Source organism: Acanthopagrus latus, chromosome 20 (genome assembly GCF_904848185.1).
Source record: "Acanthopagrus latus isolate v.2019 chromosome 20, fAcaLat1.1, whole genome shotgun sequence".
Classification (NCBI taxonomy): domain Eukaryota; kingdom Metazoa; phylum Chordata; class Actinopteri; order Spariformes; family Sparidae; genus Acanthopagrus; species Acanthopagrus latus.
In genome coordinates this window covers 19,312,599-19,336,482 of record NC_051058.1, presented here as the reverse complement: position 1 = coordinate 19,336,482, position 23,884 = coordinate 19,312,599, and the positions used below count along the sequence as shown (strand labels likewise).

Below are 23,884 nucleotides of genomic sequence, written 5' to 3'. Positions count from 1 at the left end.
CTCTGATGCCTGTAAATCAGCCAGTAAATTGATCTTCATGAGACCAAAGAACAGACGCACAGAGCTGAGTCTGACTACAGCAGGTGCTCACCCTCTGACAATACTGAGGCTGTTTCTCATCCTGCTTCACACCAACAAACAACAACGCTGAAGTGAAAACTCTGTGTCCCCTCAGGTGGAAATCCCAAATATCCAGAAACAAAGGAAACATTTAGCGAAACTGGTCCTGGACATGGACTCTGCGCGCACACGGTGAGTCTGTCGCTATGCGTCGGTGTGAAAAGGAAAGTTGGCCGCGATGTGAGAAACTCCATCCTCCTGTGAGGCGACTGGTCCTGACGCTTCCCACTGAATGTCACTGGGATTTGATTGCACACAGTTTTAACAACTGTCCTCACAGTCACAGTGTGAAAAACTCGCTCACAGTGCCAGTTTCAGATAATTAGATTATTTTAAAGGACAAAGCTTAAGATATATTTACTGTGGTCAACAAGTCTGAATCAAATTTGAGATTTAAAAGTGTTTCCAACAATGTTCACACCCAGAGAAACACTTAATTTATCCAAGGTCACGACACACGAGTCTAATGTGTGTATCCGATAGAGTCCAACGGGGAATTTATCATCTGAAAGGTTTCATTGGAAAAACACAGCAGTGTTCTTTAGTATCAGTTTTCACACTGAGCCTGGAGCACGTCATGCTGTTAAACTCAATCTTCACAGCCTCCCGGGGTCCAACACCACAGACCGCTGACTGATTCATGCTCAGCCACATCGTAGACAGGATGAACTCTCGCTGCTAAAAAGACATTTCCCAATACTTTCCGAGCAGCATGAAAGAGATTGATAAAATAGGTACCTGACACACAGAAATGAAATGTGTCTCAGTGTTAATCACATGTGTCTGCATGCACGCAAAGGCTGATTTAAGGTCGAGTGTGATGCTTGTTGTTTTAGAGATCTGGCAACTGGATGCAAGTTGGCAATCATGAATCTCAGGGTCCTGAGTCCTGCTGACGGAGGGTTAAAAGAGGGCCAGCAGAGTTCAGGTTGTCTCGCATTTGATGCAGAAGCAAAGATATTTAGGTATTGGGAGTCTCGAAGAGCCACATATATTTGCAGCAAAGTCGCTGATGCAAAATAGTGTTTTTGGAGGGAACGTTTGATGTCCCTAGCATTCAGATATGTGAATCCCAGACAAAGGAACAAAGCGGAGCTGCCAGATCTTCGGCACAACTTGCCAAAGATCGTGAAGATCTGGGAGGTTGTTGTTGTTTTAAGTAGCAGGGACAAGAATGCCAACTTAAATAGCCAACCGGTGCCTGACTGAGGCCTGATTTACTTGATGGCACCCTTAAATTATGTCATGGTCATTATTTTTAAGGCAATTTGGTTGTGGAACTAATCAAGGATGATAATTAAAGTTTCCATGTGGAGTTTTTGCCCCCTCAGTAGCACTATGGAGCTTCTTTTTTTCTTTTCTTTTTCTGTTGTTGTGAACTGTTCTGTTGATCTGTGGGCAGAACTAGCATTCTTAGAAATGCAGCATAATGTATCAGCAAATAGAAGAAAAAGAGACTGCGAGCAAACAAACCTGGTTTCTTGCGTGCCTTTACATTTGTTTGAGCTCCAGGATTCACACAGTACGCTCTGATGAGTAACAGCGAATGTAAACAGAACTTTTGTCTGTTTACAAGAAAAGCTCCGCAGGGCATCTTCTGACGCTGTCAGATGAAAGATGTTTTTTTGATCTTTTCTGTCTGAAAAGCTACAAAACTTTCTCCATCCTTGACTTTTTGTGATTTGATATTCCAACCTGTGTTTCTGTCAACTCGCCGTCTCTCAGAGAAGAACAGGTTGTTATTTTTGAAACTTCGAGCTTTGTGAAAACCTCTCAGTGACCTTGAATTTGTGGACTCGTCATGTCAGTGCAGGTTTTCCTCGCGTCCAATCAGAGCGAGTCCTCTGATCGCTGAAACGTACAATCACCACACTTTCTTTGTGCCGATTCACCGTCGTCCCGCCGCCATTATGAGCGGTGACAAGGAGGAATGTGATTTTCTTCACTGCAGTCCACTCAGTCACTCAGGATTTTATTTTATTTTTTTCCTTGTGACCCAAATCTGAGACAATTTTTTCCCATCATGCTGCTCTGCGCTGAGCTCCTCTGGCAGCGGGACGTATTATCTCCACCCAGAGACAGAAAGTCTCCCAGACAGAAAGGGAACAGGAGACTTTGACAGAGAGAATTAGAGGAGAAAATAGCTTAAGTTGAATGAATGAGGGTTTAAAGACGATGCAGAAAAGCTGTTTTCCTTGTTCGCCATGAGTCATTTTCTCAGAGCAGCTGTCAGCGTTTAGTGAGTCGATGATTATCACTCTCAAAAAACAAAAGTCTTGTGTTCAACATTTACCCTGACAGAATTCTCAAATCAATCGTAGAATTGATGAAATGTATTTTAAAAAGAGCCATGTTTTGTCCGCAGGTATTATCAGTCCAACAAGTCTTCAGGACTGTCGAGCAACCTGCAGCCAACTGGAGCCAAGGCCGACCACCTCAGGGAAGAGATGGAGGAGGCAGCCAACCGCATGGAGATCTGTCGAGTCAGTCGTCACCTTCAGTCATCAGAAACTGACTGTTTATTTCCACAACACTGTTAATTACTTCAACTTTCATAACTTTTTTCATAGCATTTTTTATTTGGCTATTCTGCAAAAAATAATAATGATTATGATTATTAAGATAATCAGTGTCCATGAATGAAGTTAAATGTTTTCTGCTCTTAAAATGACACAATAAGAGGATTGTGCAGTCATAATGGATTATTTGTTGTGTCACAATTCAAAACTGTTTTTAACCTGTTACGTGACAGACATTTTGACCCGGCTTAGCAGGAAACTAACAGGTGTAACTAATAACAAGTGTCTCAGTGAACCAGTATTGCATAGTCGAAGCGCTTGCAGCCATCGTTAGTGTAATTAATTACTTTGCTTTCAAAAGGTCTGTTAAACACATATTCACAGTTTGTATCTAAGCCCTCTTGTCTTCTTCATCACTCATGTGTTGTTGTTTTTTTTTCTCCCTCCAGGATCAGCTGTCAGCAGACATGTACAGTTTTGTGGCCAAAGAAATTGACTATGCAAGCTACTTCCAGACCGTAAGTACGACATCTCTCCAGACTCGCAGCGTGACGGGCGAAAACGAAAATATTCTGTTTGTCCATCACAGCCTGTCTCTGGTGTCTCTCTCTGTCTCGTCTAGCTGATAGAAGTCCAGGCAGAGTACCACAGGAAGTCATTAGAGCTGCTTCAAAGTGTTCTGCCCCAGATCAAAGCTCATCAGGGTGAGTCCGAGGCCAACGCACTCACCACTGCAGTCGTGTCTGTCACTCTTCTCCCTTCTCTCTAACCCAGAGCTGAAGGTCTGCCTCGGTTCACGTCACATCATGTTCGCGTCAGCTGGCGCGTGAACAGACTCCGTGTCCTCAGCATTAGTGGAAATACGGTCAATGCAAGTGAAAGATGTGCTTGTTGACCTTGTTTAGTTCTTCCATAAGCACAGATCAGTCGCACACATTTTATCTCTTCAGCTGTCATGTTTTTATTCTTATGTTAATGCTTCTCCATATCTAACGTTGCCCCGTCTCTTTCAAATCAGCCAGAGGAGAACTGACAAAAATATAGTATAGAATCAAAAAAGTGTTTTGGGGGCTTTTAAGGTCACACAGAAAATATGATATAATTTCTGCAGCCGGAGAGAAAATTCTGTATTCAGTGCATCAAAACAGCCTCCTAAAAGTTTGTTCATGTTTGTGCTGCTGTTTTCTGTGCGTTCGACAGAGACCTGGGTGGAGAAACCATGCTACGGGAAACCATTAGAGGAGCACTTAGCGCTCAGCGGGAGAGATATTGCCTTTCCCATCGAGGCCTGTGTCACCATGCTGCTGGAATGTGGCATGCAGGAGGAGGTCAGACTCCACAACAAACACAGCGCATCTGTCTCCACTGCTTTTTACACGACACGCAGCAAACAAATAAAACAGAAGTCGCCGCTGAGATGAAATCAGCCTTAATCGCTGAGGGGGAATCTAACGAGGTCCAGACTGCAGTTTGGTTTCCTCAAACAAACAAACACAATCCTTCACTGTTTCATTATTGTTTGATTGTATGTCTTGACTTTTTCACATCAGGACAGTGAGCAGTTCAGTGGAACCAGCGCGGCTTTAATTCAGCATTGTTATTACGAACATGTTAGAATGCTGATGTCAGTATTTCTCTCATGGCACCACTGTGTCTGCTGTCGATCTCTCTTGTTTAATGCTACAGTACGTGGTCATCATTCACAGCATTTTGACTATGAATTGTTTTCTTTAGACTGAAATGTTGCATTAAAATGAAAGTTTGAATAAAAGTAAAAGCCAGATGCTGCAGCAGCGTCCGGGTTAGATTTTGCCTACTGCTCAAACGAGCTCCACCAATCAGGAGGTTTGGACAGCCTACATCGACACGCTCTTCCATGTTCTCAGTTTTTTTTGTTGTTTTTATCAGTTATCTCCTTCATTAACATAAATATTTTAGTTCCTTGTCTCTTTGTGTGGAAGTGGATTGAAGTCTGACTCGTGTTTCATCTCTCAGGGTTTGTTCAGAATCGCTCCGTCGGCCTCCAAGCTGAAGAAGCTGAAGGCGTCTCTGGACTGCGGGGTGCTGGACGTTCAGGAGTACTCAGCCGATCCACACGCCATCGCAGGTGAGCCCGTCCACACCACCACCACCACCGTCTCCTAGCTGCATCTAATCTGTTGCCATGACAACTGATTACCATCATCTGGAACGGGAGACTTTCCTTCCAGGGGCAGATTTGCGAGCTGGCACCCGACGCTCGTTAGAAAATCTAATTTCTGTACATTTCTGGCACTCTTCCTTTACGTCCCTGAGACATCTGCCCTGTTATCATCGCCTCCACACAGACGGGGGAAAACTGTTTGGGATGAACATCATAATTAAGCTGCCAACTGATCTGCTGGTTGCCTGCATACAAAGAAATCAATTTTGTTCTTCTCTTCGTGCCTTTTTGCCACCCTGCTGTATTTCCTTTCTATTAGAGATAATCGATACGCAATCACAAAAACGTCCAGCGATAAATTCCAAATATAAGGTGGGATCAGTGGCGGGCAGATTCTTCATCTTCTGAAGATGCTGCAGCAAATAAAAAAGATCTGTTTTGTCTTGTCTTTCTGCTGCTGTCACCGGCGTGCTTTTAAATCAGAGCGGTGATGGACTGCAAAAGAAAGAGAAAGCTTTCAAGCCTTTATGATGCTGTTATTGATCTTTTCTCTTTTTGAGGACGGTGCTCGTCTTCACCGGAGCTGACTAGCTGCATAATGCCTTTGTTGTCAGATGAAGAATATTTTTAGCTCGAGAACAATGCATTTTTAAATGAGGCGCTGAAGAAGCCCTTCACACGCCTCCAATGTCAACACAACAAGAAGATTCCTTGATTTCAGAACGGCTGTAACACAACCTCTGTGGTCTGCCGGCTTGTTCGGTGCATTTGTTTTTACGTAGGAAGCACAAAAAGATGCCTAAAGGGTGAAACGCTCTGAACACAAACCACCGTAATCAGCAGAATATGGGCCAACATTTTACGGAGGCACATACAGGCTTTTATCAGAAGTGATTGTTTGTAAAGATCTGAGGGTTTAGATTGGATGAAGCTGTTTATATATCCACACTAAAATAAAGAAATGGATTACAGACCTTTTTGATAATCACAGGAACTTTGACTGAATGAAACACGGAGGGTGACATTTTTCTACAGCCAGTTCTTCTATTCTATTTTTTTTTAAATCTGTCCAGTAACGAACTAAAAATCTTCTCAGTGTTTCGTGTAGAAGGTCATTTTTCAGCGTGAAAACCACAAAAGCTTGAGACGCAGTGTTTTCATCCAGTGGTAACAATATATTCTGTATTAAATATCAAACCAGAGTCAGTCAATCAGCTGCGTTCACTGGAGCGCGAGGAGAAAGAGATGAGTCCCCGTCGAAGCTGCATCCCTCTCTAATGACCCTATAGTAAAGCGGGTTTGCTTTAACAGAAAATCTAATTTGTGAGGCTCTTTCACTGCGGGATGGTGACGGAGGGGCGGGAGGGTGCAGAGGCTTCGTCTTCCATCAGCCTCAATGAAAACGAGGTTTGTCTTTGTAAATGTAGAAAAATACATGAGCATCCGCTTGTTTTAATGTGTTTATTTAGCACAAACAAAATGCCTGTGTGGAAACACATCCAGACACACAGACGTGTTCGACGGAACGACAGCAGCCTCCAAGCTGCCTGGCAGTGAGGGATACCCTGACTGTGTTGTTTGTCATCCATCCCACACATCCCCGGGGGAAATGAGCGCAGCAGACCAGAGAGAGAAGAAGAAGACGAGTCAGAGAGAAGCTCAGTCAGCCGTCGTCTTCCTCGTCAGCACTGGAAAATTACACTTCCACCCACTAGTGCTGATCCAGTAGTGCTCAGAAGTAGTTTAATGTTTTCTCTCTCTCTCTCTCTCTCTTTTTTTTTTAAGTGCTACTAAGTTGGATTCCACCGACCTTTTGTAAAATGTCGACACATTTTCACTGGAGGAGCAACTTTCCTCTGCTTCATCACGGGCACCAAAGATCTGGGAGCCGGTGTTTCGTTTCACCAATAAAGTTCAAATTCAAAGTAATTCCTCCAGAACAAAAGTCGGGTGCAGGAAATTACACTCGCTCACGTTTACAATCAGATCCACGTCTGCCAGTCATATACAGATTAAATTCAAACCTGCGGCCGTCCAATGAGTTCAATATGAGCTCATGCAGACATAATTTCATTATATATGCATTGTCTGTGCAATGTATCGTATATAAATGTATATGCACAAATCCTCTTTGTTCCCTCCAGGTGCTCTGAAGTCGTACCTGCGGGAGCTGCCTGAGCCGTTAATGTCGTACGAGCTGTACAACGACTGGATCCAGGCCTCCAAGTCTGTATCTTCTCTTAAGATTAAGATGTGCTTCTCTTCTCGACGTTACGTTGAAGTTTATACATGTTCAGCCTCTGTTTTCCTTCAAGTATTTCTTTATCTGTTGCACTGCAGCATTCAAGACCAAGACAAGCGACTGCAGGCTCTCCTCAACGCCTGTGAGAAACTACCACCGGCCAACAACAACAACTTTAAGTGAGTCACTGTTTCCATGTTTCCCTCCTCGTGGTCCTTCTGCTGGATCCTGTTTATTCATATTTAGCTATATTTATCTGTTTTATAGAGCGGACTCATTCTTTACAAATTTCCCATGAATTCTGGGTTAATTAGGATTTTTTTTCAGATAAAAAGAAAAAAAAAAAGAATGGCATGGCTGACCAAGTAACCTCATCAAAAGTGCCCGGCTCTGTTCACTCCAGCAGAAAACATTTGCCTTCTGGAAAGATTTCAGAGAGTTATGAGGATGATTTACTGTGAATATTCAGTGAAGGCTGTAACAAGACAAAAAGTATAAAATCTCAGTGTTGTAGCAGAGATGCTGTGGCTCCTTAATAAATCTGCGATCTTCTCTGTCTGGATAGTTTCCAAATGAAATCGAGGACGTTCCATTAGAATCTGGACACAGTGTTGAAAGCTGCTCAGTGGCGCGTGAAGCCAAAATGGCTCGAATTCACCGGCTATGCAATTTTAAACCCTCCGGTTTAGCGCCTGGCTAACTTCAATAGAGATAAAATTATTTCTTCTTCTAGACTTTTAACAATTTTATTGGACTGAATGGCTTAACTTACGATAGTCAAACGAGTCATTTGGCCGGGGGTTGTGACACAAGGGGAAAAAAAAATCCACCGTTTTACAATCGCTTCTCTACGCAGTTTGGCTGCTGAGAAAGTTGGTTTCAAAGCCTTTTGTTCTTCCTGGGGGTCTGAATGAAACCTGCTGGTGATGACCTCACTGCAACAGCTTCCACTCTCTACAAACTCTAAACTTTCTTCCAAAAAACACCTGAGGTGAGAAACAGGCAGTGCAGTGACAGAATCTTTGATCAGCAATGCTTCGTATGAGTTTGGTGAGACGCCCCTCGCTCGACCTAAACTTTAAACTTTAGTTCAGACAGCCCTGCAGCTGCCAAAAGGTGTCACCCGGCAGATAATGACTGAATGAAGTTGTCTGGTCTCTTGTTTGCTGATTGCATCCTAAACAATTTGTTATTGCTGTATTTCATGCTGCTGTATTTGGATTTCAGCATCTTTAACACTGCAGCACATCAGTTTTTGTTTTTTCCCTTTCAAGGAGAAAAACAATTCAAACATTAGAAAAATCGATCAAAAGGCTGCGGGGCTTCCGTAGTTGTGTACGTAGGTCTCAGATAAGGAGGAGGAAATGCATGCAAATAATCCAAGAGTGGCAGTGGATGGATAAATAACCTTCCTGCATCAACAGGGCCATTACCGGACTCCATTACAGCTTTAGTGCACACTCCATGTATTATTTGCTCCATCTGATAAAGTTTTTAATCTGTATGTCGTATCGCAGAAGATCAGGCTTCAACCACTCCGCTGTGAAACACTCAGCTGTGGCAAATGGTCGGATTCTTACACTACAGATTTTAGCCTCTCCCTCGAAAATGCTCTTTCTCACGTATTCCAACTCATCACTTCGAGAGCTCATTGAATAATTGTGATCCAGCTAATTTCAAGTTTTGCAGGTTAGAGGTTTGAAAGGGTTTTTCTCCTCTTCCTTCCCTCTTACTTCCTCTTCACTCTACAGTGAAATCTTTCCTGTCTTAATTTGTTTCCTCGAGTCAAAAGTGTCACTGAACTCAAGAAAAATCGCTCCGTACAACACCTGCCATAAAAGCTCGCCTCGTGGCCGAGGTGTTGCTGTGTTTGCTGCTGGATTAGGACGGGTTGGGCCTATTTGCTGGAGGGCTTGTCTCATGATCAGAAGGAAACAGAGAGGAAGTGGAAGAAGAAGAAGAAGAGAGAAAGGGATGTGAGAGAAAGCGAAAGAGCGAGAGATACTTGTCAGTGTCATCATGGAATCGCACAAATAGGGCGTATTTTTAGTCATTCGTCCTCTGAGGAGACCTGTCAGACCTGTCCAGATGATCGCTGCTCGCTGGAATGAGCTGCCTGATGTTCATTCAACTGTAGTTCAGCTGGAGATGAGTCATTCAGCTCAGCCACACAAACACACTGGCCCACTTCTCGTTCCCAGAGCCCCCATGAGGAGACTTTAAGATAATAATAATCTTTTGTTGGCGTTTCATAGCATCGTAGCACGACATATATAATGTCAGTCTATTGTTGGAAGCAGACTTATTATTTAAACCTAAAGAAATCCGGGTGGGAAACCTGACCTGGATTAACGTGTCCAGTGCTGCATTGTTCTCTTACTTCCCACATTTCTCATGTTACACGACTCATTTTACTTATAGAAGCTATTGATAACAGCACAAAAAGTAGATTTGCAGGAATATGGCTCCCCAGCTGATCCACTGTCATTAGCTAAGATATTCTAACCCAGACATTTAAAAGGTTTCTCGTTTATTACGAAGCATTTCAGCAATCTCCAGAAATGTCTTGCTTATTTACGAGCTGGTTAAACCTCCTACACTGAAAATTTTAAAGAAACTATCGCTCCAAATATTTTTCGTAATAACTTGACTGATACAACGGTTTCTCTGGAAGCCTTTCTATGTTTTTTCTTTTAATAGACAGCTTCGGGCAAAAGCGCTTGTCCAATAAATTAAGTCATGTATTTCACACACTGACCTACTTCTGTATGTGTATCAACAGGTATTTGATCAAATTCCTCTCCAAACTGACTGAATACCAGGACGTGAACAAAATGACGCCAGGAAACATCGCTATTGTCCTCGGACCGAACCTGCTGTGGATGAACAACGAAGGGTAAGACAGCAGAGACACAAATATAATAAGTTAATATAAGTTAAGGTGAGACAGACATGTGTTTAAATCATGCACGGATGGTTATGTTATATATTTTACTTAGTTTGATGAGGACAGCATTGAATGACACATGAAAAGCCAAAAATGGGAATGACAGATGACGGCGTGTTTTTCCGTCCAAGCTGAATATGCAAACTCAAGACGACATGTTTTTGACTGAATATATTAAAAATGTTTTACAATTTTTCCCCAAAATTCAACCTGACAAATTAAATATCTTTCTGAAACTCTGACATGACAGGTTAAGAAACAAAACTGAGCTTTAATAACATAATCTGAAGCGCAAAAATACTAAATGCAAGCCGCAAAAAGGCAACGAGGAGAATCCCAAGATTTAAACAACAAATGAAACACAGAAGAAAAGGTGGGAACAAGACAGAATAAACAGGAAATGACTTAACAAAACCCCAAACCGTGACACCTTGAAGGAACAGGAAGAAGAGGAGAGAGACACTGAATATAATTTGATTAATTCTATGCTGGTTTTCTCTGTGGAGAACTGCTGATATTCACGATGCTCAAAGGGCTCCAGGTCGTAATAACAAAATGTGTCCAGGCACGAGGCTCCGACACATCTCCCGGAGACGTTTAATCATTAAATATATTCATGATGATGACTGAGCAGTTTGGAAGGGGTGAAGGACACCTCTCTTATCTCTGTGTAAATCTTACAAAGTCTTTATCCTCTCCAACTTTTAATTAGTATTTTAATGGCCAACATTTTCCAAAAACGGTTTTAATTTACTCCCTTTAATGCTTCTCTAATATCATGAAAATGCGTTAATCACCACCCGAGTGTAAATTCTTATGATCTGGCTACTTTTCCTCGATGTCCCTCCATTAAAGAAAAAGTCTCTTGTTCGCTGCAGCAACATCACGGAGATGATGACCACAGTTTCCCTTCAGATCGTCGGCATCATCGAGCCCATCATCCAGCACGCCGACTGGTTCTTCCCTGGAGGTGAGGAGAGAAAACACAAGAGGAAAGGGATTTGTTTTGGTCTCTATGGTTGGGGATTCTTTATCAGATTAAATGTTTTGTATCTTTCGTCTCTTCGTAGAAATTGAGTTCAACGTCACAGGGAACTACGGCAGCCCCGTCCACACCAACCACAACGCCAACTACAGCTCGATGCCGTCTCCCGACATGGATCAGATCGATCGCAGGCAGAACGACCAGAGTCGACGGCCGCTCAGCGTCGCCACGGACAACATGATGCTGGAGTTCTATAAAAAAGACGGGTACGACCCTTCTGTCTCTACTGGGATTACATTTTTAACACACTTAGCTGCAGTTTTAGGATCATTTCCAAATCCTAAAGACTGGAGATGATGTATGTCAGTCTGGATCAAAGTTCAGTGACTGCCAATGCCACACCTCAATAGCTATAGCTAAAGGGAAAGAGAGCGTGAGGAAGGGAGGACGTATACCCACAAAGTGCGGTTTCTGTTGCCGCTTCTGAATGAGCTGCAACTATGTTACGCTTGTAAAAAACTAAACAAACCAGATCGGTGAGGAAAAACTGCACCAACAGTCCGAGTCAGAGGGAGCTGGTCTCAAACAAGCCCTCTCCTGATTACACACACCTTTGTGTCAGGCTGCCTCCGCCTCAGTCAGCAGTCTCCTCTGCTGTGGTGTCCTTACAGCTTCATCCAGGGTGGATCCTAACTGACAGCCCAACTGACAAGTTAGCTTGAAGATTTGTTTTCCAGACAAGGCCGCTCTGAGGCGCGTAAAGTTTCTGCCCGACTTCCTCTTTTGACGTGGTCGGACACGTGAAGTAAGAGCGAGAGAATTCCCCACTGATTACACAAGTTTCGTGTGAGAGGTGACCCCAGCGAGGAGCTCAGTTTCACTCTGAGCTGGACAGAATGAATACTGTGTCAGTCTTCAGCCTTCGAGCTTGGTATGCGGCAGGAAAGAGAGTGAGGAAAGAGAGACAGCGAGATGACATTTAGTCTGTGAAATGAGGAATCTCACTATCCTCAAGCTTTGGAGGATTAGCTGGAAACCAGTCTGTCGCTTTCTTTCTCTTTCTGCGTCTCTTTCTTTAATGCTTTAATACACCCTTGGTCTTATCAGGCCCTGCGGGGAGTCTGAGCCCTGCAGCCTCGGGACCACAAGTAGCCCAGTTAATTAAACCAGAACCGAGTATGTGTGTGTGTGTGTGTGTGTGTGCTGGGTCGGATCAATAGAGCTCTGCTTTCAATAGAAACACAGAGAACGGGCAGGCTCAGCACTAAGAGCCCATGCTGCTTCCAAAGAGGGGTAGTCTTAGTTTTTATGTACTAAAGATCTTAGATTAAGGTCCACACATGGTTGTAAAGTTGCATTTTAACTTTTAATTAGTGCACACCCCTCTCATTTTTCTTTTTTTTTTGTGTTAACGAGACAGTAAGTTGCAGCTCTGGGGATTTTATCAGAGAACGATGGTTTGGCAGCATCTTTGGTGCGCTGACAAATTAGGGAATAGAATATAGTAGGCAGTTAATGACTTGTGTGTGGACATGTTTGACTCATCTCGCTTCAAAACAGAGATATAAAAAGAAATCAGACCGCTTTGAAGGCTCAAGTTTGGCATTACGGCCATCACCATCTTGTTTTTTTGGAGCCAGAAGTGACCATATTTGGAAACGTGACCTCCAATTCCGTCTGTTTACGATACACTAAATCTGCAACACCGTCCAGCACTATTAGACAATTGTTCGAGATCTTTACAGAGGTGTTGTATGAGTTCGAGGTTACTAGCTGCAACTATGTGCTTCCCTTCATTGAGCTATGGGGCCCAAACCATGAAGACAAATTGAGGAGCAAAAGTACATAGAAGAATGCAGACAACAGTGTCCACATACTTTAGGCCAATCAGTGAGGTTATTGTTGTTGTCTAATGAATATTTAATTCTCAGCGTGATACAGCCATTGCGAACTAACCACACTGCAGTTGCAGGAAACCTCTCACATATGGGTTTATTTTTGGGGGATCTTCTTGTATCCATGAGGGAAAGTTTGACCTAATTAGGGCTAAATGGAGCGATAATTTCCTCTCTGGGTTTTGACGTGGTTGAAGCACTTCAGGGAGCGAACATTTCGCCCCTCAAATCGCTCTCCTCATTACACTCAGCGTGACTCTCGTCCCCTGCAGCCCCCCCCCCGCCAGGCCAGCCTCCCCGTTTGCTCCTCCATCTTGGCTCTTGTCTTCAAAGTTTATCCTGCCAAAGTTCCTCTGCTGCTTTGGTAATGATGCTGTTAATGAGCCCGGGGAGACTCGGTCCTCCATGATCCTTACTCCTGTCCTCATTGTGCTTGTCTTTGTTCTTAACAATGCAGCATTAGGAAGATACAAAGGTACAGTACAGATCCTTTCTCCTCCAGTCATCCTCTCATTGGTCTGTTCGTCATCTGTTTGGCTGCATGCTGACAGGAACTGTCATCTGTCGTGTGTGTGTGTGTGCGTGTGTGTGTTAAATGCCTGAAGTGACACACTTGGACTCCTATAGTTCAATGTCTCCAACAGAGTGGGGTGAGAAATGGGTGACATGGACAAAGCAGGCCTTTCTTTCTGTGTTTACATAAGTAGCATCTTTGCAATTTCCAGCAAACGAGTTGAGCCTGTGAGAACAATAGACTCTTGTTGTTCAGTGTTGTTAGCCAAAACACAGTTACGGTTGTTACTGTATTTATTTTTATTGCATCAAACTCGAAATAAAAAAAAAAAGAATTCAATTTTTCTTTTGAGAAACAGACTTAGTTGATCTCTGTCACCGCCTGCTGATATTTGTACGCTAAATATGAAGCTAGAACTATCAGCCAGTTAACTTAGCTTAGCTTAGCTTAGCTTAGTGAGCAGATTTTACATGTCTGTCCTGTGTCAAGATTGCTGTTACCTCTGAACCTCTTAATTGAAAAGCAAATTAAGGTGTTTCTCAAAATGTTGAACTTGTCCTTTTACTTTTTTAAGCTTAATTCTGTCAGCGGTATTATAAGGTGCATTTTGAATCTTGTTCTTTTCATCCAAACTGAATTTCATTTCACCTCACTCATACAACACTCACTCCCTTAAAAAGGGAATTCTACATTCACAGTAATAAAGACGTGAAGATGTGTAGATGAAATGTTCTCTGTTCTTGCATGCTGAGGGTCGTAAGGACACCTGTAAGGCTGTGTAGGTGGATTAGAGAGACCTGAAGCTGATCCAGGGTCAGATCTTTTCAGATGACGGACAGGGAAGCTTCTCCCTTTTTATCAGCTTCCCACCTGACAGTGTGTTCAGGTTGTGGACACCTGAACCCCCCCCCTCGACGTCACACACGCCCTTTCTTGATTTGATTGGCTGTGCATCTCTGTCCCACTGCAGCATGGGTGTCAGGGTGATGGACACTTCTTGGGTTTCGCGCAGGGGCTCGTCTTCTTCGCGTAAATGCTCTTCCACGCCACCGAGCGTGCATCCCCCCACCCCGCCCATTGATGCTCTCATCCCAGAGCAGCTGGGGGAAATCTCCACCTCCCCCTCCCCCACCCCTCCTCCCACTAGCAGTGACCGAGCCAGGTAAGGCTGTCGTGCCCCCCGCCCTCCTGTTTCACCCATCAACGCACCTCCCACCTGCTGCTCCCTCCCTCCCCCGCCGCGTGTGCTGCTGCGTCCTGCCACTGACACCAGAACAGCGCTGTCTGCTCGCACCCACGTTTTTCTTGTCTGTCGCTCTTGTTTGCCCCCCAAAACGCTCCTCCTCTCACCTCCGTGTGAACCCCGGTGTCTCGCCTTTTGATGAAGCATGTCATTTTAAACTTTGTGATTGCTCTTTAAAGGATAAGTTCACCCAAAACAGAAAATTCAGTCATCTACTCACCCACATGCTGATGGAGAGCCAGGTGAAGTTTCATAGTCCTCAAAACACTCCTGAAGATTCACAGCAAAACAACTCCCAAACAACTGAAGAACAACAATAAAGAAAAACATGAAATTACTCCACAGAGCTTGTACTCTGTAATCATGTCTCTGGAAGCCCCGAGATCCTATGAAAATATGTTATTTACACCCTTTCTTAAGCTGATAACTTCACTGTAGCGGCTAAACTAAAAGCATTAAAGCCGCATCCTGTCGATAATCGGGGCCTGAGCTCGACCGTACATCGAGTACATCAATTTTAAAAATCATAAAATGGCTCCATACTGCACATCTGGTGCTGAAAATACACCCTCGGCGCATGTTAGAGCTTGAACACACTCGTACCAAAGTCTCATATGTGAACAGTACTGAACCCTAGTGAGCGTTAACACTTTTACCTACTGTGATTATTAAAAACTGTATAATATTGTTTATTTAAATCACTTTTGGACAGACAAGCTTCAGCCATTTTATGTTTGTTTTTTTTAAATAAATATTTGAAAATGAGTCCACAGCTACTTTCTTTAGGAGAATGCTGCAATGCTGTTTTGCTGAAAAGCTCCAGAAAATGTTTTATGGACTACAAAAGTTTCTTTCCATCAGCGTGAGGGTGAGCAGATAATGACTGAATTTCAGAGTTTTGAGTGAACTGCTCCCTCAACTTCTTTTTTCTTTCTTTACATTTTCTCATCCTTGAAGTTGTCGAGCCATGTGTGGAGTCAGACTTCATTTTCTGCTTGAGTGGTGATAGTGTGTATAAGACTTTTACTTCTCTTCAGGCTGGATTTTATTTAACAGACCGAGTTAAGAAGAGTTCATCCGTAGTTCAGTAGAAATTGTTCATTGCTGCATGTGCATGAATTACATGTCTTGTTCTGTTTTTGCCATTAGTCCAAGCATCATTAACAGCATAACAGTCCATTGTCGCAAGGCCCTGCAATGGATGAGGTGATTGACTTTTCTGTTTTTCTTTCATTCTTGAGTTTTTTTCAATGAGCACCTATTCTTCATTCCCTCTCTGCTGTTCCCCCTCGGAGCACTTATTCTCCTTCCTCACACAATAATTAGCAGTCGCTTGATTTCCTTGCTCACGATGGACGAAACGTAAACTCACAAATCAATCACACCCCACTTCTCTTTACGTCTAATGAATTCATCCAACAGCTTTTCAGCCTCTGGAGACCGGCTCAGTTCCCCGTGAGACATTCATATGTTTATCATTGCAGCTCGGATGATGCATCCTCCAATTGGTCGGACTCCTGTTACGCCTACCCCTCCCCTGAGGAGGAGAGGCCGCCTCCCCCTTACCCGTCTTCCTCCTCTTCCTCCTCCTCCTCTTGCTCTTCCCACTCGCTCCCTCACCACCATTTCTACACCCGAGCACCTCCGACTATGCGTCCCGTCGCTCCCACTCCCGAATCCGTGCCCCCCGGCCCGTCCCCTCCCCCCCGCCGCTCCGGCTATAGCCCACCCCCGCTCCCCCACTCCCTCTGCCCGTCCCCTCTGCAGCTTGACGTCAACTCCAACCCCAAACCCAGCTCCTTGCACCTGCCCAAACAGGCCTCCCTGTCCGACGCTTCGCATGCGGCCCTGTCCGATTCAAATGGCTCCACCCTTTACATCAAACCCCCGCTCGTTCTGACTCGTCACGATCTCTTCCTGGGCTCCCCCAAACCTCCCAACACTCCCCTATCTGCTCCCCCTCCATGGGCAGCCTGTGCCTGTAGCCGGGAGAAAGGAGCCAAGCTGACTAGGTAAATAAAAAAAAACCCTGTTAACTCTTCCAACACAACTCACACACAAATGAAGAGAGGCCCCACGAGAGAGGGATGATATGAGGAGAGAAAAGGGGTGAGATTAAGATTCTCCAAACAGCTCCACCCCGCTCTGTGTCTCATTTATCCCTCCGTCAGTCGTGGAAATCAATGCTTTTCAGGATCGCCATTATCAGATCCATCTTTAATTTAATAGCCATGAAAACAATCCATAACTTTCCATGTTGCCAGGATATTATTCAGGAGCCTGTTGCCAGGCAACAAAGGAAATCCAAAGCTTTCAGTGCATACCATTATAAAAAGTGGGCGTTAATGAGTCATACCAGTGGGCCCAGTCGGCCCTGAGTGGTAGAGTGGAGGATCAGAGCTTGAAAATGAACAAAAACGACACAAACAAACATGAACGATGACATCACTTAATGACATCACTATGTTTTATGTGCATTACTCCACCCGGAGCTTCGATCATCCATTCATGCCTCATCTGCTGAGAGTGACAGTCAGTCAGTCAGAGGATAAACCGGTTACTCTTCCCATTGGCATTCTGGCTGCACTGCGCTGTAAAAACTGGCTGCACTGCGCTGTAAAACTAAGGAAAATCCATTAAGCCCTTCAGGTTTATTTGGGATTTTTGAACTGCTTCTGCTGCACCACAGCGTTAGTGTCTGCAGCAGCGGTCACTCAGACAATCTGACATTGAACTATGGGTGCTCTCATATTTATTTGAATACGCCGAGAGGTTTGCAGGGTTGACGTGTTATTAAACTGGAGTGAGACGGGGCAGCTTGTGATTCCTGGGTGTCTTTTTTTTTTCCCCTCTCTCTCTCCTCAGCACTCTGAAGAACAAGGAGCTGTCTCCAGTGATCGGACAGAAGGGGATCCAGGGAACGATGACCTCTAGTGGACAGTCGCAGCACTCCGAGCACAGCCCTCACACCCTGAGGAGAGGTAAGAGTGGTGGAAGGGCAGCTAAAATATATATATATATTTCAAGTTTATATCAGGTTTCATGTCTGTCTGTCTAGAGTTTGAAAGGCAGGGAAGATCTTATAAAAAGACAGCAGGGAATTGTAGCATCCAGCATTTTTGAAGTTGTACCCATACTACGGACTAAAAGTCAGGATATCTCAGCCTCTTATGATCACTTATTTCTTAAATCTGTGTCGTGAAACTTCCTGATCTAACTGAAGTAGAGTTCTCCTTTGATTGAACGCCAGAGACAAACTGTGATTCATCCCCCAAATAAGTTTTAAACCCCATCACGACTGCAGCCTGTGAGAGAACTGAGATCATTCTTCTTACTTTAAATAATTATTCTCCAAATGTTCCAGCCTACACGACAGGTGCAGAACGTCATTGCAGTTTTGTTATATTTATGCATTATAACAGAGATCTATTTTGGTCTCTCTGCAGCAAAGAAGTTGGCCCCCATCCCACCTAAACCGTACTGCCAGACCGGAGCCATGTCGGACCAGTCGACAGGTCAGCCGTCTCCAGTCAGCCTGTCGCCCACTCCTCCCAGTACTCCATCCCCGTACGGCTTCAGCTACCCACAGGGATACGCCACCATCGGCTCTCCGGGACAGATGGCTCAGATGGCCACCACCCCGTCTCTCTCCTCTCCACCCTCGCTGGCTGGGACTCTCACCAAGGCCAGGCCGACCCCCAAGCCCCCCCGTCAGAGGCCCAGTTTACCTCCACCTCAGCCCCCCTCCACGCCTGGCACCAGTCCCCAGCCTCTGGATCACTCATCAGGTCTGCTGGACGGTTTGTCTCCTGGGGAAAGCATGTCCACAGGTGAGATATTAACAAGCATATCTCTATTAATACAGCAACTTTCAAATCAGCCTAAGTCTCTTGCTAAAAAAAGTAAGATAAGAATACAGATTACAACACATCACAACACAGTTGTTGTAGTGACGCTTTATATATTATTGTCCAACATTTCTAAACATCTAAACATGAATATGAATATGAAACTGTATATTTGTGATCAGTCTTCAAAGATTTAAGCCTTCAGTTGTACACATCAGTCAAATTAGGAGATATGTTGGCAGTAGTATAAACACAAACATAAATCTGCAGTAAACACATTTATTTTTTTTGTTGGCTGTTTCTGGACTTACTCATCATCTAGTGAGCTCTAATCATGTTTCCGTCTAATTTTCCCCTCTTGTCGACTGCTCTTATTGTCTCACTTACAGCGGTATGAGCCGAGAGGTTCAGTGTGATTCTATGTGTGAGAGGGACTTTTAGGGTAAGCAGGAGCTCCTGTGTTAAAGCCTCACCTCCTCCCACCCCCCCTCCCTCCCCCACTGCGATCCCTCCGCCATCTTGGCCAAACGTGGAGCCGGCTGACGGCAGGGTGAAGCTGCCAGTAGGCACAGATTTTGGATTCACTGCTCTACGGCAGCCTCACCCTCCTTATGTGAAGTACCAATACATGACTCCTCATTGTGTTTACACCAACATGCAGCTGCTGTGTTCAGTCCAGCTCTAACACATCTCGTTGGCCTTTGCATGGTGGCTGAGACTGCTGCATGGCTTACATGGCCGTCCGGGACCGACGCCAAAAACCTCAAACCTTTTCTCCCCTTAGGAATCCCACCCATAATGCCTTGTTCCAGCTGCCCCCCTCCTCCTCCTCCTCCTGGCTTTGACCCCCCCCCCCCCACACTGCCCCCATCCACTCCACAATGTCGTGCCTCACTGCCCTCCACTCCTCCTCAGCCAGCACACTTCCTGTCTGTGCAGTGTCCAGTTGTTCATCACACTGTGGACGTCATCATTCTCTCATGTGACCCCAAAGAAAAGTATTTGTAATCTGCGACAAACTGAGGTCAATATGTCAGTTTATACACGAGTATAACTAACTACGTTGATACTTTGGTTTGGGGTTTTGACAGTGATCAGTGAATTGAGAACTGTTTGTGTCTGAATCAGATATAAGCAGTGGGGATGCACGATACTGACATGTTTGTAAATTTGCAATAAAATCTCTTTGTTAGAGATTTTCCATAAGTCATTTTTTAAATTTTGGATCTCTGGATTGGATTGAAACACATTTTTGACATTTATGGACATCTCCATTTATAAATCGAGGATCTAGAGTTTGAAAGGTGAGGCAGGTAATGACTGAATAAATACTTTACTGAGTTGATGGGAATTGTAGGATTCAGTGTTGTCAAACACATAAGACACATACATATCGACTATGGATATCTAAAACATGCTCTGAAGTATTGCTGCACCATCTAGCTCTCTCCTCTCTCTCACAGTCAGCACAATGCATCATTTTTCTTCTATACTGCCCTATCTATACTCTATCTGCTCTGCAGCCAGTAGATAATTTTTTTCCCGTAAGTAAAAACAACTCTTTTAACAGTTTTACATTTTCACTTCATGCTCTGAATGCTACATTTAAGTCTAAATAATCTATCGTACAACTTCAACTTCTGATTGTGTTGTTATGGACTTAATTAATAAGAAATACACATGGATTACATGGCCAATGGTATGTATGAGGACACCTCTGTTATACACTTTTATGTACTTTTGGTCTCAAATTTCCTGGTTTGTCACCTTTAGTTCTGATAAAACTCTTAATGGTGGTGTATTTTAGACAAGAGTGTTCTTCCAATTTAGTTGCAACAGCTTGTGTTTGTCTCTTTTCTGTTGCAACATGAAAATCCTAGTTTGCACAAAGCCAGTACTTCAGAGTAACGATTTTTCCAGTTTAGTCTGCTGGAGCTCTGACCTCAAATCCATCCAACAGTTTTGGGGTGAGCCAGACAAAAGTCTGTGATCCAGACCATATTGATCCACACTAGGTTCCAAAAACCTGAAACCAGAAGAGTGAAAGTTGTTAAAGTAGCCGATTAATGCTCATGGCTTTGAGTAGAGATGTTAAATAACCACATATAAGTGTAATGTGTGGGTGTCTACATACTTTTGGCCATGCAGTATATCAAATATTACTTATTGTTAGTATAATAAGCTGTCTTGTGTATCGTGCATCCCTGTCATGCAGTTTTATAATCTATTAAAACTGAGCCTGTGGTTTAAACTTGGCATCATCCAGCATCAATGAACCCGGGAACGATCTGTTTCAGCCTCTACATCAACAGCGTTTTGATTTCGCTCTCCTCTCCTCCAGATTCGCTCTGCAACTTGGACATCCCCATCATTGACGTGGAACTGGACGGTATTTTTGACTTGACCCACATCTCCCCCTTCAGGAACTCAGTGGCGCTGCTCGAGTCGACGGGCATCAGAGCGGAGTCGGAGGAAGAGTCTGAGAGCACCGTGCTATGACGCCGCTGAGTTCAACGAAACACAACACCACCGCTGCACCACCACACACACTCATTTAGTGACCTTTCTCCTCTTCAGCCTCAGTCTGGATCTCATCATCACACCTCACCTGTACCTGATCCAGAGGCGGACGACTTGTAAAAAAAACAAAAAAAACAAAAAGAAAACCCAAGACAAGAAAATAACATGAAATACAGGAACTCATCGAAAAATAAATCTCACAAAAATCACACAAGGTGTTTGCGACTATCGATCAGACACAATCTGACATTTTACGTTTGGCTGGAAACATTTTTTTCTTTTAATTTAAAAGTTTTATGTTTCTTTTTGCCTTATTTGATTCACTTGCAATATTGCCTTTAACTTTACACGTGAGGCTGGAAACAGGCTGCTGGGAGGGAATGAGTGCTCTTCACTGCTGCTGCTGCTTCTCATGAGTGAATTTCAGACAGAAGAAGAACACAGTACTGTACATCTGTCCTGCCAACACTTCTCTTCTTCATTGTTTATCTGCCATCTCAAGTTCCTCCTCCATTCCTCAGGGGTGTTTCAAAATGCCTCGCTCTGGTATGTGGTGGCAACAACCCCCCCCTCCCTTCCTCCCTGGATTTCTGTCCCACCTGAGCGTTCACTGTGAGTGTGCCAGAATGTCGTTTTGGAAAGTGTGTGTGTGTGTGTGCGTGTTTATATGTGTTTGGTAATTGTACTATATGATGTTGCACTGTAGGTGTTGTGGAGCATAAACAGGAATGCATGTTCTAGACATTTAGGAAAAATAACTACCAGGTTTGCAAAGAGGTTAAAAGCCCAGTCACACTTTTCTCTGTATTTACATTCAATCAGGATTATCAATCACTGAATATTTATTGTTTATACTGTACATTTTCAGAATATATGAGACAATTAACATGACAAATCAGATCAGATCATATTTTGTATCTACAGGAGAGCTATAAGGAAGTATTTCCTCCAGATAGAATATAGTTTATGTTGTCAGGGAGCTATTAAATATACGAGATACATATGTCATGAAAGGTACAAAATAGAAAGGCAGGAAGTGAAAAAACTCCATGTGATGATTACACATAATTATTTTGGCAGCAGGCAAAGTCGCGTGGGAAGAGACACAGAGACAATGATGTGCAAGTTTGTTACGACTGTGCCTGAAGTGTGCCACCGGAAAATTTGCTCAGATTAATAATTAAATTCAGTCCGACCCACGGAGCAGCAGCAGCAGGAGTTCTGTTAGTAGCAGCTGTTGTGAATTGGCAGGAGGGTGGCCAATCAGAGCTCCTGCTGCTGCTCTGTGGGTTGGGCTTTGTTTAAAGGAGTTATCTTGTAAATGGACAAGCTGTTTTTACACTCACCAAAACACACTGTAAAAAAACAAAAGACGATTTTTCAAAAGATTTCGTTCTGTGTATTGTTTACAATTAGGGCTGCAACTAACAATTATTTTCATTTTAGTTTAATCTACCGGGTTATTTCCAAAATGAAACATTTTGTCTGTTAAATGTCAAAAACTGTTCATCACAACATCCCGGAGCTGAAAGTGACATCATCAGATTGACAGTTAAAAACCCAAAGACTCATCATTTATTGTCATAAATGTCAAAGAAAAGCTGTAAAACCTCTGCGGGAACCAGCAAATGAAAAATGACTTGAACAATTTATGAATTATCAAAATTGTTGGCAACTCATTTTCTCACTTTTGACTAATCATTTGAGCTGTATTGACAATTTTTTCGGGTTTGCTACCTTGCAGTCTTCTACTTCTCTGCCTCGTCGGGCTCTTTGCTTAAACATCTTTGTCCATAACTGCCACCAACTGTGACTCCAAATATTATATTCCATTTCTGCTTATCCTCCTGTATTCTACACACTGGACCTTTAAGTTTCATAATGTAAAATGTATATTTATTTTATCTTATTTATACTATTTTTAAATCAATGTAAAAGTTATTGTGATCATAAAAAAAAGAAAAAACATATAAAACAGGTAAAACTCTAAACTCTGATGGCACACTTCAGGCTCCATGTGGGAGAACGTGTTTAAAAAAACGTTGAGATTCGTCTCGGGCAAGGCGTCACTGAAGTGCTTGCTCGGTACAGTGTACTGTACGCAGGCACAAGACTTTGTCCCCCTGCCATGAGGTATCACAACATCCCATCATATCATATCAAAGAACTGAAAACAGTCACACTCTCAGAAAAAAAGGTGCTATTTTTGTCAGGAAAACAAAACAAAACAAAGTGCAGCCCCGGTGGAAAAATAAGCACACTTCTTTTTCTGACTGCAGTTTCGGTTTAACCTCCTCCTCATTGCAGTTTATAGGAACCCTGTCTGATGATGCTGATATTTTTTGGTCTATACTGGTGAACAAGCGGCAAGTGCAAAGATATGTGTATATGTGTTTATTTTGAAGAGAGTATTTATACAGAGATATTTCTGAATACTTTTTACATAGGTCTGAAGAGTTGTGATTGTTTCCACGAAAACAAAAAAAAAAAAAATAGCATTCAAACACGGGACCAGAATTTCCCTGCTGTCGCATCAAATCAGAGGTGAGGTTTAAGAGAAAAACTTGAAAATCAAATAAAACTGGAGTAACAAGGTTTGCATACGACAGCAGCAGTTTGTTATTTGCCTTGTGGTGGGTTTCGTTGTGACCTATCCGGATTTGTAAGACTTTCCTTTTTTTGTCCTGAGAACATCCACTTACACATGGCCTCAAAGTCACTGTGCTGCTCGACCATCCTCTTTCTTTAAAGTGCGATATTATTCACAGGACTTTTGTAAATACTGAAGCCTCTGTACATACATGTTCTGTATATACTGACGGGGGAGAAATTTAAATATATATATATATATAGATATATACAAATACTGTATTGAAAAATATAAATGAAGATGAACATTATAACATTA

At 43.3% G+C, this 23,884-nt stretch overlaps 2 protein-coding genes across 9 annotated transcripts in view; one reads left to right on the top strand and one right to left on the bottom strand.

Moving 5' to 3' along the window:
• Nucleotides 1-23,574, top strand: part of LOC119009705 (rho GTPase-activating protein 44-like) — a 66,657-nt gene extending 43,083 nt beyond the window's left edge. Inside the window, exons 6-22 of one of the 5 annotated variants that reach the window (XM_037081209.1) lie at nt 176-252; nt 2,486-2,603; nt 3,089-3,157; nt 3,262-3,343; nt 3,840-3,967; nt 4,635-4,746; nt 6,927-7,008; nt 7,123-7,203; nt 9,807-9,920; nt 10,850-10,941; nt 11,042-11,222; nt 13,309-13,326; nt 14,336-14,527; nt 16,093-16,620; nt 17,474-17,589; nt 18,055-18,438; nt 20,798-23,574. In XM_037081209.1, coding sequence (XP_036937104.1) covers nt 176-252; nt 2,486-2,603; nt 3,089-3,157; nt 3,262-3,343; nt 3,840-3,967; nt 4,635-4,746; nt 6,927-7,008; nt 7,123-7,203; nt 9,807-9,920; nt 10,850-10,941; nt 11,042-11,222; nt 13,309-13,326; nt 14,336-14,527; nt 16,093-16,620; nt 17,474-17,589; nt 18,055-18,438; nt 20,798-20,955 — 2,532 coding nt within the window. In that variant the 3' untranslated portion in view covers nt 20,956-23,574. Of the gene's footprint in view, nt 1-175; nt 253-2,485; nt 2,604-3,088; nt 3,158-3,261; nt 3,344-3,839; nt 3,968-4,634; nt 4,747-6,926; nt 7,009-7,122; nt 7,204-9,806; nt 9,921-10,849; nt 10,942-11,041; nt 11,223-13,308; nt 13,327-14,335; nt 14,528-16,092; nt 16,621-17,473; nt 17,590-18,054; nt 18,439-18,845; nt 18,899-20,797 lie in introns of all 5 variants that reach the window. The other 4 variants (XM_037081205.1, XM_037081204.1, XM_037081206.1 and 1 more) reach the window with 4 other exon arrangements.
• LOC119009710 (testis-expressed protein 47) overlaps nt 10,128-23,884 on the bottom strand; it is a 21,014-nt gene continuing 7,257 nt past the window's right edge. Inside the window, exons 9-11 of one of the 4 annotated variants that reach the window (XR_005071800.1) lie at nt 18,337-18,417; nt 14,829-14,911; nt 10,128-10,935 (exon numbers count right to left, since the gene is read on the bottom strand). The gene's annotated coding sequence lies outside the window, so the exon portion shown is untranslated. Of the gene's footprint in view, nt 10,936-14,828; nt 14,912-17,043; nt 17,580-18,336; nt 18,418-23,884 lie in introns of those variants that run through there. The other 3 variants (XR_005071799.1, XR_005071802.1, XM_037081222.1) reach the window with 3 other exon arrangements.